The sequence below is a fragment of the Gekko japonicus genome, unplaced genomic scaffold (assembly GCF_001447785.1).
Source record: "Gekko japonicus isolate JY-2015 unplaced genomic scaffold, Gekko_japonicus_V1.1 scaffold7337, whole genome shotgun sequence".
NCBI lineage: Eukaryota > Metazoa > Chordata > Lepidosauria > Squamata > Gekkonidae > Gekko > Gekko japonicus.
In genome coordinates this window covers 3,567-16,688 of record NW_015175080.1, presented here as the reverse complement: position 1 = coordinate 16,688, position 13,122 = coordinate 3,567, and the positions used below count along the sequence as shown (strand labels likewise).

Genomic DNA, 13,122 nt, shown 5'->3' with positions numbered 1-13,122 from the left:
GAACTCTGACACAAACTGCTCTTTTTCAAGGACAGCTCTTGTCAGAACTATGGCTTGCCCAAGGTCATCCAGCCAGGTGCAGGTGGAGGCGTGGGGAATCAAACCCGGTTCTCCCAGATTAGAGTCCACACACTTAACCACTACACCAAACTGGCTCTTCAGAGGTCACACACAATGAGGAACAACTTGGCTTATACCATAATGCAATACAATTACACAGCATGGATACGAAATGGACCAGGAATGCATTGTTCCAAAGTGAAACTACTAGGCATAGAATGAAAGTATAAACCAGGCCTCCCAAGATCCAATCCTATGCCAAATGATATTTCACTGATAATAATTTCTGGTCCAGAAAGTGCCTTTCAATGATTGTTCAAGCCAAAAGTGTCCTCAGCAAATACCTCTAAGCTGTGGAGTCTTGTGAGCAAAGATTCTACTTTGTGAGCTGCTGGCATTAAAGTTGTGAGCAATCTATTTGGCTGCTGCATACATTAGTTTTGCTCTGGAGCCCTCCTTCCTGAGCTAAGACAAAAACGTGTGAGACCAAGGCTAAAAAACTGTGAGCTAGCTCACACTAACTCAGCTTAGAGGGAAGACTGGTCCTCAGCAAATAAATGCATGTATTTTTATATATCATATATATAAAGTTTCAATTGTTCGCCCTCTACTCAGTTTGACTTACCTTTTTAAGGGTTCACAATACGCATTACCGATTTGCCCATGAATCTACCAGCCCTACAATTGCAATAAACAACCATGTTTATACGTTGTCGAAGACAGGAAATCTCCTCGGGAAATAATCCACATGCAAAAGAACCTCCTCAGGAGACAGCCAATCCATATACAAAAGAACCTCCTCAGGAAAGCTCCTCTATTAGCATGTTTCACAGCCTGGGGAACCCCTACATGGTAATGACTCAGCCCCACCCCACCTTCCGGAGTAGATATAAATCACCTGCTTACCATTTTTCTTCTTCTCACCTTGAAACGGAGAGTACTCCGTTTTTCTGTGCTTATACCTCTGAGGAGGCCAGTCACAGCTGCTGGCGAAATGCCAAGACCACAGCCAGACAACCCGGAAAATCTACAACAGCGAATCATGTTTATGCCCAGGGCCACATTCCCCTCGTCACCTTTGGCAAAACAGGTACTCCTGAGACTTCCTCAGCTCTTTGCTGGTCTGGACGTGGAAACCCATGAAAGCCTCTTCCAGGTCTGCTGGACATCCCGAATGAATGAACTCCAGGAACTGGCTGAAGAGTCCCTCCCATCTCACCTCCACGGGGAATTCCTTCTGGCCGAGCTGGCTGGACAAGAAAAGAACAGAGGTTAGCCCTCTACGATCACTGATGCCGGGTCCATCCCTTGAGGACTGCAGAATCAAGGAGCGACTGGCACGCGTGAACAAGCCATACGTATCAGATGGAAAACCACGCATACGAACGATATAACCCCAGGGAACCCCATTCATACATCCAGTTAGTGGCAGAGGGAAGGGTGTCACAGTCAGGGCTTTCTCGGTGGTGGCTCCTTGGGGGAACGCTCTCCCAGGTGAGATCAGGGCCCTGCGGAACCTACTACAGTTCTGCAGGGCCCGTAAAACGGAGCTCTTCCGCCAGGCCTTTGGAGCCGCCGCCACTTCTAACAACTAGGATGTGAAGCCCTGCTGCCCTGGAACTTATACTAACAACCGTGCCAGCCGCCGGAGGGACACCTGAAAGACACCTATAGAAGATCTGTGCCAGCCACGGGAAGAGAGAGACGACGGTAGCCATCACAAACTCCATAACAGCAAAACTAGCAGTTATCATGGAGTTGCAATTTTTTAAATACTGCTTTAAATGTTTAATTGCACTATGTAAATGTTTTTTTGCTGATTTTATGTAAGCCGCCCTTGGCTGGGAAGGAGGGGGTAGTTTGCAAGGCCTGGGAATGGCTGCTAATGATAGGACATTTGGAGAACATTAATTTATAGGGTTGCCGTAAGTCAGAAACAACTTGATGGCACTTAACATATAGAAGAAGAAGAGAGAAGAGATTGGATTTATACCCCGCCCTTCACTTGGAGTCTCAGAGCGGCTTACAAACTCCTTCCCCTTCCCCTCCCCACAACAGACACCCTGTGAGGTGGGTGGGGCTGAGAGAACTCTGACAGAAACGGCTCTTTTCCAAGAACAGCTCTTATCAGAGCTACGGCTTGCCCAAGGTCATCCAGCAGCTGCAAGTGGAGGAGTGGGGAATCAAACCCGGTTCTCCCAGATTAGAGTCTGCACACTTTACCACTACACCAAACTGGCTCTCTCTTTCACGCGCATGCACGCTTCCTCAGATACATTGAAACAACCCACCCTCAGCCAGGAAGGCTAATTAGAGTCAAGATACATAAATAACTGAGCAATTATAGCTATGACTGGATTGAAGCCGTTGGTAAGGCCAGTGAATGGCAGCCAATTAACACACGGATAATAAAAGAGTTAACCCAGAACTGAACTTTGTTGGTCTTAAAGGTGCCACCGGTTTCAAACTTTGTTATCTTGATTCAGACCAACACGGCGACGGCTTTGAAACGGAGATGAGCACCGCAACCCTAGAGTCAGATTCGACTGGCTTTCGAGCAAGGGAACCTTTACCCTTTTAAGACCAGTGAATGGCAGCAAATTAACACAGAGATAATACAAGAGTTAACCCAGAACTTAACTTTGTTGGTCTTAAAGGTGCCACCGGTTTCAAACTTTGTTCTCTTGATTCAGACCAACACGGCGACACACCTGAAGTTATTAATGGTGGCATTCAAGCAACCAGGAGAAATCCCCACACTCCCCGGATCTGTCACCACCGTACATGCCCACCTCAACTAAGAACATCAGAAGAGCCCTGCTGGATCAGACCAGTGGCCCATCTAGTCCAGCATCCTGTCTCACACAGGGGCCAACCAGTTCCTATGGAGGGCCAGCAACAGGGAATAGAGGCTGAGGCCTTCTCCCGAAAAGAACATCAGAAGATCCCTGCTGGATCAGACCAGTGGTCCATGTAGTCCAGCATCCTCTCACAGAGGCCAGCCAGTTCCTCTGGAGGGCCAACAACAGGGCAGAGAGGCCGAGGCCTTCCCCTGAGAAGAACACCAGAAGAGCCCTGCTGGACCAGACCAGAGAGGGTCCATCTAGTCCAGCCTCCTGTCTCACACAGTGGCCGACCAGTTCCTCTGGAGGGCCAAGAAGAGGGCAAAGAGGCCGAGGCCTTCCCCTGAGAAGAACGTCAGAAGAGCCCTGCTGGATCAGACCTGTGAAGGTCCATCTAGTCCAGTCTCCTGTCTCACACAGTGGCCAGCCAGTTCCTCTGGAGGGCCAACAGCAGGGCAGAGAGGCCGAGGCCTTCCCCTGAGAAGAACCTCAGAAGAGCCCTGCTGGGTCAGACCAGGGAGGGTCCCTCTAGTCCAGCATCTGGCCTCACACAGTGGCCACCCAGTTCCTCTGGAGGGCCAATAAGAGGGCACAGAGGCTGAGGCCTTCCCCTGAGAAGAACACCAGAAGAGCCCTGCTGGATCAGACCAGTGAGGGTCCATCTCGTCCAGCATCCCATCTCACACAGGGGCCAGCCAATTCCTCTGGAGGGCCAACAACAGGACATGGAAACCGAGGCCTTCTCCTGAGTGTTGCCTCCCGGCACTGGGAGTCAGAGTTATGCAACAGTGGAATCGGCTGCCTGGGGAAGTGGTGAGCTCCCCCTCTCTGGCAGTCTCGAATCAGGGGCTGGACAAACACTTGTCAGGGATGCTCTCGGCCAGAGGTGTCAAACATGCAGCCTGGGGGCAGGACAAAGTATAGAAACCCACTACTGACTAAAAACCCAAGAGAGGAGATCCTCACTAGTTTCATTAAATCAAGTCTTCACTTCATTTAGATCAATATAAACTGAGTCAGACATTTAAGTACTTTTTCCTTTTCATTAACTCTTAAAACTTAACTGTCTAAGAACAGTACCCCCCCAGAGCAAGAGGCGTCCGTTATCAGACACGGTTAAATAGACAAAATATTGCAAGAGTGCTAGTGTTTTAAGCATGTTTTATTTAAAGTTTTTAAAAATATTTAATTGTGTTTGTCTGTGTCCTTTTTAAAGTTTATAACTCCACTACCTGGCCTTACATTTTATGACACACGTGGCCCGGCCCAACAAGGTCTCATTTATGTCAGATCCGGCCCTCATAACAAATGAGTTTGACACCTCAGCTCTAGGCTGGTCCTGCATTCAACAGGGGGTTTGACTACCTGGCCAGTGTGGCCCCTTTCAACTCTGTGATTCTATGATTCTATGTAGAAGCCATTTCAAAAGCCAGCCAATCTCCATGGTTAGCCATCCAACAAGAAGCCAGCTGCTACCCCTGGATAAATCGTTAGAATATATGTCCTTATCACCACGAGGCCATTACCAAGATCAATGCAGAACACAGTTGGAAGCTGGGGGCTTAAAACCGTGGGCTAGAGCCAGACTAACACACGCCCAGGGCTTTTTTGGGAGAAAAAGCCCAGCAGGAACTCATTAGCATAATAGGCCACACCCACAGCAGAAACTCATTAGCATATCAGGCCACACCCCCATGTCTTCCCTTGGTCTTGCCTGGGCGCCCTTGGACAGGACAGGGTAGGCACGGGGAGGCATTTAAATGCCTCCCCGCTCCTTCCAAGGGGCCCCCTGGCCTGCCCACCTTGGAGTCACCGGGGGGGGGGGTCGCTCTCCAGGCCTTCCCTCTGTAGCCATGCATGCAGAAATTTTGCCTATAGTGGGCGTGGCCAACTCTGAAGCCAGCCGGAACTCCGTTCCTGTGCGTTCCTGCCCCCAAATAGCCCTGCACACGCCTCCTCGCCAGTCTTATTTGGAGATCAACTGCAGCCCAGCCAGACCCTAAGCCAGGGGTCCCTTCCCTCCCGCTTCCACTCACAGCTTGGTCATTGGCTCATCCGGTCGTTCTCCGGAGGTGTCCAGGATCCCTTGGGTCTGCAGGCCTTGGCTGGATTTGTTGCTGAAGGTTCCTTCCAGGGTGAATCCATTGGGGAAGGTCAGTTTTCCCTGAAACAAGCCCCAGAGTCAGGATTAAGACGGCATCCAGATCAGCGTTTCAGAGGGGAACCATGTCGGCCTGTGGTAGAAGAGCCAGATTCGAGTCCAGCGGCAACGTAGAGACCAACGAGATTTCCGAGTATGAGCTTTTGAGGGTCAAGGCCCTCTTTGTTGGGTATCTGCCGTTGGACTTGAATCCGGCCATCCAGCTCAGAGAGGACGTCTGCAGACTTTAAACGGCGGCAAGATAAATGTAGTGGAAAAGGAGGAGGAGGAGATTGGACTTATACCCCGCCCTTCACTTGGAGTCTCAGAGCCGCTCGCAATCTCTTTTCCCTTCCCCTCCCTACAACAAACACCCTCTGAGGTGGGTGGGGCTGAGAGAGCTCTTTTCAGAACTGTCCTTGAGAGAACAGCTCTGAGAGAACTTGTGACTGACCCAAGGTCACACCAGCAGCTGCAAGTGGAGACGTGGGGAATCAAACCCGGTTCTCCCCGATTAGAGTCCACGCTCCTAACCACTACACCAAACTGGCTTTCAATACATTTGCATGCATATAGAAAGTAGGGGAGGGGGCTTCTACATCGAAAGGGGCATAGAGGCAAGAGGAGCTGAACCCTCCCCTCTTCTATCTCCCAAAATCTGAATAATAATAATTATTAATAATAACAACAACAACAACAACAACAATTGCCACCTGTCCCCTAAAATTCAAAGCACTGATAGGTGAGCATATAAGAGGGAATATTATTATTATCATCATCATATGGCATTATGTATAGTATAGCCAAGAGATCCTAAGATTGTCTGGCAGCCTGATGTTCTAGCTCTTCAGCGTTATGCACCACTAGGTGGTGAGCTAGACTGATTTTTGGGGGGCTGAGAGAGTTCTGAATGAGCTGTAACTGACCCAAGGTCACCCAGCCGGCTTCACGTGGAGGAGTGGGGAATCGAACCCGGTTCTCCAGATTAGAGTCTGTCACTCTTAACAACGACACTAGGCAACAATAACAAATAATGCCTTGTTTGGAATGGAGATGTACCACATCCAGGGGTCATTTCCTGCAGGAGTGCACTGGAGCGGTGCTCCAGCAGTAAAGAGCCCAGGGGGCGGGCACATGCAACAAGCCTGCTCCCAGCAGCCCTCAGTCAGAGCAAGAAGCAGCCAGGTAAGTTGCAGAGCTCCCCCCGGCCCCCCGGCCCAAAACAGTCCAGTGGCACCTTTAAGACCAAGTTTTATTCAGATACAAGCTCTCCCTCCTCTGCGAGGGCAGATCTGCACATTCCCCCCCCCCCCATAGCTAGCAATCCAAAACAGTCCAGTGGAGCCTGAGCGGTGGGTGTTGCCTTCTGACCCACTTCCGGTGATGCCAGGGGGTGTGGCATATGCAAATAAGTTATGCCAATGAGTTATGCTAATGAGCTCCTGCACCTCTTTTTCTACTATATGACCCCTGGATTTCGCCATCGGTGATCTGCTTTGTGTGACGGAAGGGCAGGGACACGGGCAAAGAAACTTCTAAGTCCTTCTCCATCCGGTCCAAATTCTCAGGGCAAGCCAACACACGCTCCCCAACCTCACCTTTCCAACAAACGTTAAGTCCGGTGTGAAGTTCCCCTCGTAGACCGAGTCGTCTTCCAGGAGAAGAGTTCCAGAGCCCTACAGATCACAGGAGGAAAGCCAGATAAAAGAACCTCAGAACTTTTCTGCTTTGAAACCCAGCAATCCTGGTCTCTGCTTATGTTCTTATCATCATGACGGTCGTTAGCTCCCTCCAGTACCAGAGGTGGCCCCCAACTTATGGAACGGTCTAGGGAGACCTCCAGAGAATACCAAGGCCAGAAGGCCAGAGGCAGGCTGTCAAACCTCTGAGCGTCCTCCATTCCCCAGTAGGAGGCGCCAGAGTTCTCCACAACTTCCAGGCATAGGCAGACACACACACACACACACACAAATGCAACTATACCACCAAAACAAAACAAAACAGGCGAAGCACAGGGATCGAACTAGGGGTCATTTCCTGCAGGAGCGCACAGGAGCGGAGCTCCGGCAGTAAAGAGCCCAGGGGGCGGGCACATGCAACAAGCCCCACCCCCTGCTCCCAGCAGCCCTCAGTCAGAGCAAGAAGCAGCCAGGTACGTTGCAGAGCCCCCCAATCCAAAACAGTCCAGTGGCACCTTTAAGACCAAGTTTTATTTAGGTACGAGCTCTCCCTCCTCTGCGAGGGCAGATCTGCGCGTTCTTCCCCCCCCCAATAGCTAGCAATCCAAAACAGTCCAGTGGAGCCTGAGCGGTGGGCGTCGGCTTCTGACACACTTCCGGTGATGTCAGGGGGTGTGGCATATGCAAATAGGTTACGCTAATGAGCTATGCTAATGAGCTCCTGCACCTCTTTTTCTACGAAATGGCCCCTGGATCGAACCATCACACAATCCCATCAGAGCTAAACATTCCAGAGGGGCCACAGGAGCCTGTATGATGGTTTAAAGGCATGTGCATTTTCATTCTGTAATGGGTCAACCCGGCCAGGCGATGGCAGTGCGACGCTACGATTCAAAGCAGCCCAGGAAGAACCAACGTCATCAAGCCAAGCCGAAATGAATGCTGTCCGGAACACGTCTGAAGCCTACAGCTGAACAAAAATCCCCGTCGGCTGCAAATGTGTGCAATTTAAAGAATTATATGTTGTCCTCCCTTACCCCCCTATGAAATTGTTAGTCCCTTGTGTGAAACCATGTAACTGTAAATCGCTCAGAGCCAGCAGCTCTGCCGGATTGGGCGATCAATAAATCGAATGGTATTATTATTATTATTATTCTGACATAAAATGCCTCAGACTGGAGTGCGCTTCGTCACGAAGCAAGCTCTAGACTACAAATGCCCGGGCTAGAATTCCCCCCCCCCCTATAATAACTACTGCCAGGAAATGCCGTCAAGTTGCAGGCAGCTTACGGTGACCCCACAGGGTTTTCAAGGCAAGAGGCGTTCAGAGGTGGGTGGCCACTGCCTGCATCGCAACCCTGGACTTCCACGATGGCCTCCCGTCCAAGTGCCTCCCTGGTCCGAAAGACGCCAGACTGGCTTCCGCCAGGGCCAGGGCCTTTTCAGTGGCGGCTCCACCCGGGTGGAACGAGCTCCCGGAAGACATCAGGGCCCTGCAGGGTCTTGCAGAGTTCTGCAGGGGCTGTAAAATGGAGCTCTTCCACCAGGCCTTCGATTCGGGAGCCGCCACTAAAAACATCCCCTAATAACATCAATAACACCAACAACACTAACTGAACAGTTAAGGCCCTTCTACTGACATCAATAGCCACCTATGCCGGATGTTGACGGGGACCATTTTCGGGCATATTCCATCATGGCCTCCGGCAGAGCTCTTTTTGTAGCAGGAACTCCTTTGCATATTAGGCCACACACCCCTAATGTAGCCAATCCTCCAAGAGCTTGCAGAGCTCTTCTTACAGGGGCCACTGTAAGCTCTTGGAGGATTGGCTACATTAGGGGTGTGTCGCTTAATATGCAAATGAGTTCCTGCTACAAAAAGAGCCCTGGCTCCGGGACGCCATCGCTTACCAGCCCATTATTTTATTTTGTATTATTTCATTTTGTACTATGAATTGGTATGTTTTGTATTTATGACACTGTATCGTATAAGCGTGGAGCTGTGGTGGCTCAAGTGGTTAAGACGCTGAACTGCAGGCTGTGGAAGGCCGGTAGTTCAGCTGTTCGAGACCCGGGTGCTGCATGATGGAGTGAGCTCTCTAGTTCCAGATCCTGCCAACCTAGCAGTTCGAAAGCAAGAAATTGCAAGTAGATAAATAGGTACCACTTCGGTGGGAAGGTCACAGCGTTCCGTGTGCCTAGGCGTTTAGTCACGCCGGCCACATGGCCACGGAAACGTCTTCGGACAGCGCTGGCTCTTTGGCTTGGAAGCGGAGATGAGCACCGCAACCCTAGAGTCGGACTCGACTGGCTTTCGAGCAAGGGAACCTTTACCTATTGTATAAGCATGTGTGTTCTAATATATTTTCCAATTTGTCGTAAGCCGCCCTGTGCCTGTCTTCGGCGGGGAGGGCGGGATAAACATTGAATCAATCAATCAATCAATCGGTGCTAACTAGGGCCGATCCTAGTTAGCTTCTGAGATCTGATGCGATCAGGCTAGATCTCAGAACACCTGGATTCAAGAGTCCCTGCAGAGTCCTGAACCTAGACAGGTGACTGCCCAAGAGCTCAGAAATTCTCCAGCTTCTCCACCGGTCACGACACTCACCACCATTTTATCCGTGTGGAACATCCTCTGATAGCATCCGCCGGACTGCGTGACCACGATTCCTGGTCCATGTCTCTGGTCTTCGTGCCACATCCCGATGTACCTCTCTGCCCTGAAACGTGGGGGGGGGGGAGGAATCCATCACATGCAGTGACAACCAGCAAAACCACGAGCAACTACAACACAGTTGAAGACGATCATTGTGGACACCCCCCCTAATGTAGCCAATCCTCCAAGAGCTTACAGTGGCCCCTGTAAGAAGAGCTCTGCAAGCTCTTGGAGGATTGGCTACATTAGGGGTGTGTTTTTTTTTAAGAAGAGCTCTGTAGGCTCTTGGAGGATTGGCTACATTAGAGGGGGTGTCGCCTAATATGCAAAGATGTTCCTGCTACAAAAAGAGCCCTGGGCGACACACCCCTAATGTAGCCAATCCTCCAAGACCTTACAGTAGCCCCTTTAAGAAGAGCTCTGTAAGCTCTTGGAGGATTGGCTTAGAGGGGGTGTCGCCTAATATGCAAAGGAGTTCCTGCTACAGTTTGGTGTAGTGGTTAAATCCAATCTCCTCCTCTTCTCCTTCTCCTTTCTTGTGCAGACTCTAATCTGGGAGAACCGGGTTTGATTCCCCACTCCTCCACTTGCACCTGGCTGGATGACCTTGGGCAAGCCATAACTCTGGCACAGCTGTTCTTGAAAAAGAGCAGTTTCTGTCAAGAGTTCTCTCAGCCCCACCCACCTCACAGGGTGTCTGTTGTGGGGAGGGGAAGGGAAAGGAGTTTGTAAGCCGCTCTGAGACACCTTTGGGTAGTGAAGGGCGGGGTATAAATCCAATCTCTTCTTCTTCTTCCTCTTCTACAAAATGAGCCCTGGGTGAAGCTGCCTTCTACTGAGTCAGCATAGCAAGACCGGTCTCGTCTACTCTGACTGGCAGCAGCTCTCCAGGGTCTCAGGCTGAGGTCTTTTCCATCACCTAAAGGTTTCACTGGAGATACCAGTGGAGATACCAGAGACACCAGGGGACCTTCTGCATGCAAGGCCTGGAACTATGTTCCCATCTCTAGCATGGGCTCGGACAAACAATTTCACAGTGCAGGAAATTCTGAAGGATGATGGACAATACAATCATCCTCCAGAACCTTTCTGGACTTGGGGTTCCCTTGGGAGGGGCATGGCTCAGGCTTGAGCATCCACTTGGCATGTAGGAAGTTCCAGGTTCAATCCCTGGCATCTCCTAAGAACGTAAGAGAATCCATCTTGGATCAGGCCAATGGCCCATCCAGTCCGACACTCTGTGTCACACAGTGGTCAAAACCCAGGAGCCATCAGGAGGTCCACCAGTGGAGTCAGAACTCCAGAAGCCCTCCCACTGTAGCTCCCCCAAGCACCAAGATTACAGAGAACATAAGAACATAAGAGAAGCCATGTTGGATCAGGCCAGTGATCCATCCAGTCCAACACTCTGTGCCATCAGGAGGTTCACCAGGGGGGCCAGAACTCCAGAAGCCCTCCCACTCTTGCCCCCCCCAAGCACCAAGAAGACAGAGCATCACCGACCCGGACGGAGTGTCCCATAGTGTTCCAATTAAAGATCTGAGTTCTCTTATTTTCTTAATTTCATTGGAAGGCGCTTTTGCCTTTTAAAAATTCCCCCCTCCAATGCAAGTGAGAACATAATAGAAACCATGTTGGATCAGGCCAGTGGTCCATCCAGTCCAACACTCTGTGTCACACAGTGGCCATTGTGTGAGATGGGATGCTGGACGAGATGGACCCTCCCTGGTCTGATCCAGCAGGACTCTTCTGATGTCCTTATTAGGGGAGGTCTGGGCCTCTATGCCCTATTTTTGACCTTCCAGAGTACCTGGCTGGCCACTGTGTGAGATGGGATGCTGGACTAGATGGACCACTGGTCTGATCCAGCAGGGCTCTTCTGATGATCTTATGAAAACCAACTCTGTATACAAACTCCAGGAAAGCAAGATGGTGGCAATGCCTTCCTCAAGAGCAGTTGCGTACAGCCCTTGTTGCTGTCACATCCATAAAAGGGTGAGTCTTAGACAGTGTCAGAAAAACTGTGAGCGACTGAACAACAACAACAACAACAACCTCTGCATGACCTCTTGTCACCAGAGACAGATCTCAGCAAAGCACCGCCCGGAGCTTCCAGACCTACCTCTCCGTGTCATCCCAAATGCCATAGCCATTTCTTTTGTCGTTTTCCCAGTGCCCCGTATATTTAAATGGGTGCTCGGCGCAAGAAGGGTTCTCCAAGATACTGAACCCATGGCGCATGTTGTCCTTGAAATACCCTTTGTAGACCCTCTCGTCACCATATCTGGAAAAGAGACACACGACAGTTATTGGACGTGGTACATCTCCGTTCCAAGCAAGGCACTATTTGTTATTGTTGCCTGGTTCACAAATGAGGTAGTCTTGAAGCTGCCTTCTACTCAATCATATCACTGGTCCATCAGTGTCAGTCTTGTCTACTCAGACTGGCAGCGGCTCTCCAGGGTCTCAGGCAGAGGTCTTTCCCATCACCTCCTGCCTGGTCCTTTTTAACTGGAGATGCTGCCGGGGATTGAACCTGGGACCTTCTGCATGCCAAGCAGACGCTCTGCCACTGAGCCACGGCCCCTCTTGACAGCTCTCCAGGGTCTCAGGCTGAGGTCTTTCCCATCACCTCCTGCCTGGTCCTTTTTAACTGGAGATGCTGCCGGGGATTGAACCTGGGACCTTCTGCATGCCAAGCAGACGCTCTGCCACTGAGCCACGGCCCCTCTTGACAGCTCTCCAGGGTCTCAGGCTGAGGTCTTTCCCATCACCTCCTGCCTGGTCCTTTTTAACTGGAGATGCTGCCGGGGATTGAACCTGGGACCTTCTGCAGGCCAAGCAGAGGCTCTACCACTGTGTCATGGCCTCTCCGCTACACCTGATTGTACGAACCAGTTCTACTGAAGAATGCTGCACTGGAGGGCACGCAACATGAGACAGACCGCTGCAGAGACAGCTATTGTGTCTGCAACGGAGAGCCAGGATTGCCCACATCCATTTTCTTCTGCCATCCCAATGCTTGGCCAAAACGCTTCATGGCATAGTCCACCGGTACCCAGAAGCACAGGAACTACATTTCCCATGCTTCCCTGCACCGGAGGATTTCACTGTATGTGGTCACGGCCATGTTCTCACCTTACGTTACCCCCAGCGCCCTTCTCTATGACCACTTCTCCCATTGGCTCAGTATGTTTTGGAGAAGGCATGTGACGGTGGCCACAGATCCATCACCTGGCAGCAGGTTTCTTGCGGCCTCCTATGGTTTGCGGATGCCTTTGGCTGAGGTGGTGGATGCCTGAAGTTTTTGGCCTCCCCTGCCTGCCCTGTCTGGGTGCACTGCCCTTTCTTAAAGATCACTACGGCATCCGTTAAATGGGTCCTTCTATGCCCTGCACTTGTGAGAGGCCCTTGTGGACACCGGGAATTAAAACTTTTGCTATCTGTTGGTTTTAGAAATTTTAACTCTATATGAACTGTATTTACTATTATATTGTAGCTTAATGGTTGTGACCCGCCCTGAGACCGCTTGCAGGGAGGGAAGGATATAAATCCAATGAATAGACAGACAGACAGATGATAGACAGATAGAAGATGGATGGATAGACAGACAGATGATGGATGATAGATATAAGATGGATGGATAGACAGACAGATGATTGATGGATGATAGATATAAAATGGATGGATAGACAGACAGATGATTGATGCATGATAGATATAAGATGGATCGAGAGACAA

General features: G+C 50.6%; 1 protein-coding gene across 1 annotated transcript in view; it reads right to left on the bottom strand.

Annotated features, from left to right (window-relative positions):
- Window positions 1-13,122, bottom strand: part of LOC107122179 (ALS2 C-terminal-like protein) — a gene marked incomplete at both ends in the record, with an annotated part of 16,223 nt that overhangs the window by 886 nt on the left and 2,215 nt on the right. The window contains 5 exons of the mRNA XM_015425208.1: window positions 1,137-1,310; window positions 4,940-5,067; window positions 6,642-6,719; window positions 9,334-9,445; window positions 11,504-11,665. Coding sequence (XP_015280694.1) covers window positions 1,137-1,310; window positions 4,940-5,067; window positions 6,642-6,719; window positions 9,334-9,445; window positions 11,504-11,665 — 654 coding nt within the window. The remainder of the gene's footprint in view (window positions 1-1,136; window positions 1,311-4,939; window positions 5,068-6,641; window positions 6,720-9,333; window positions 9,446-11,503; window positions 11,666-13,122) is intronic.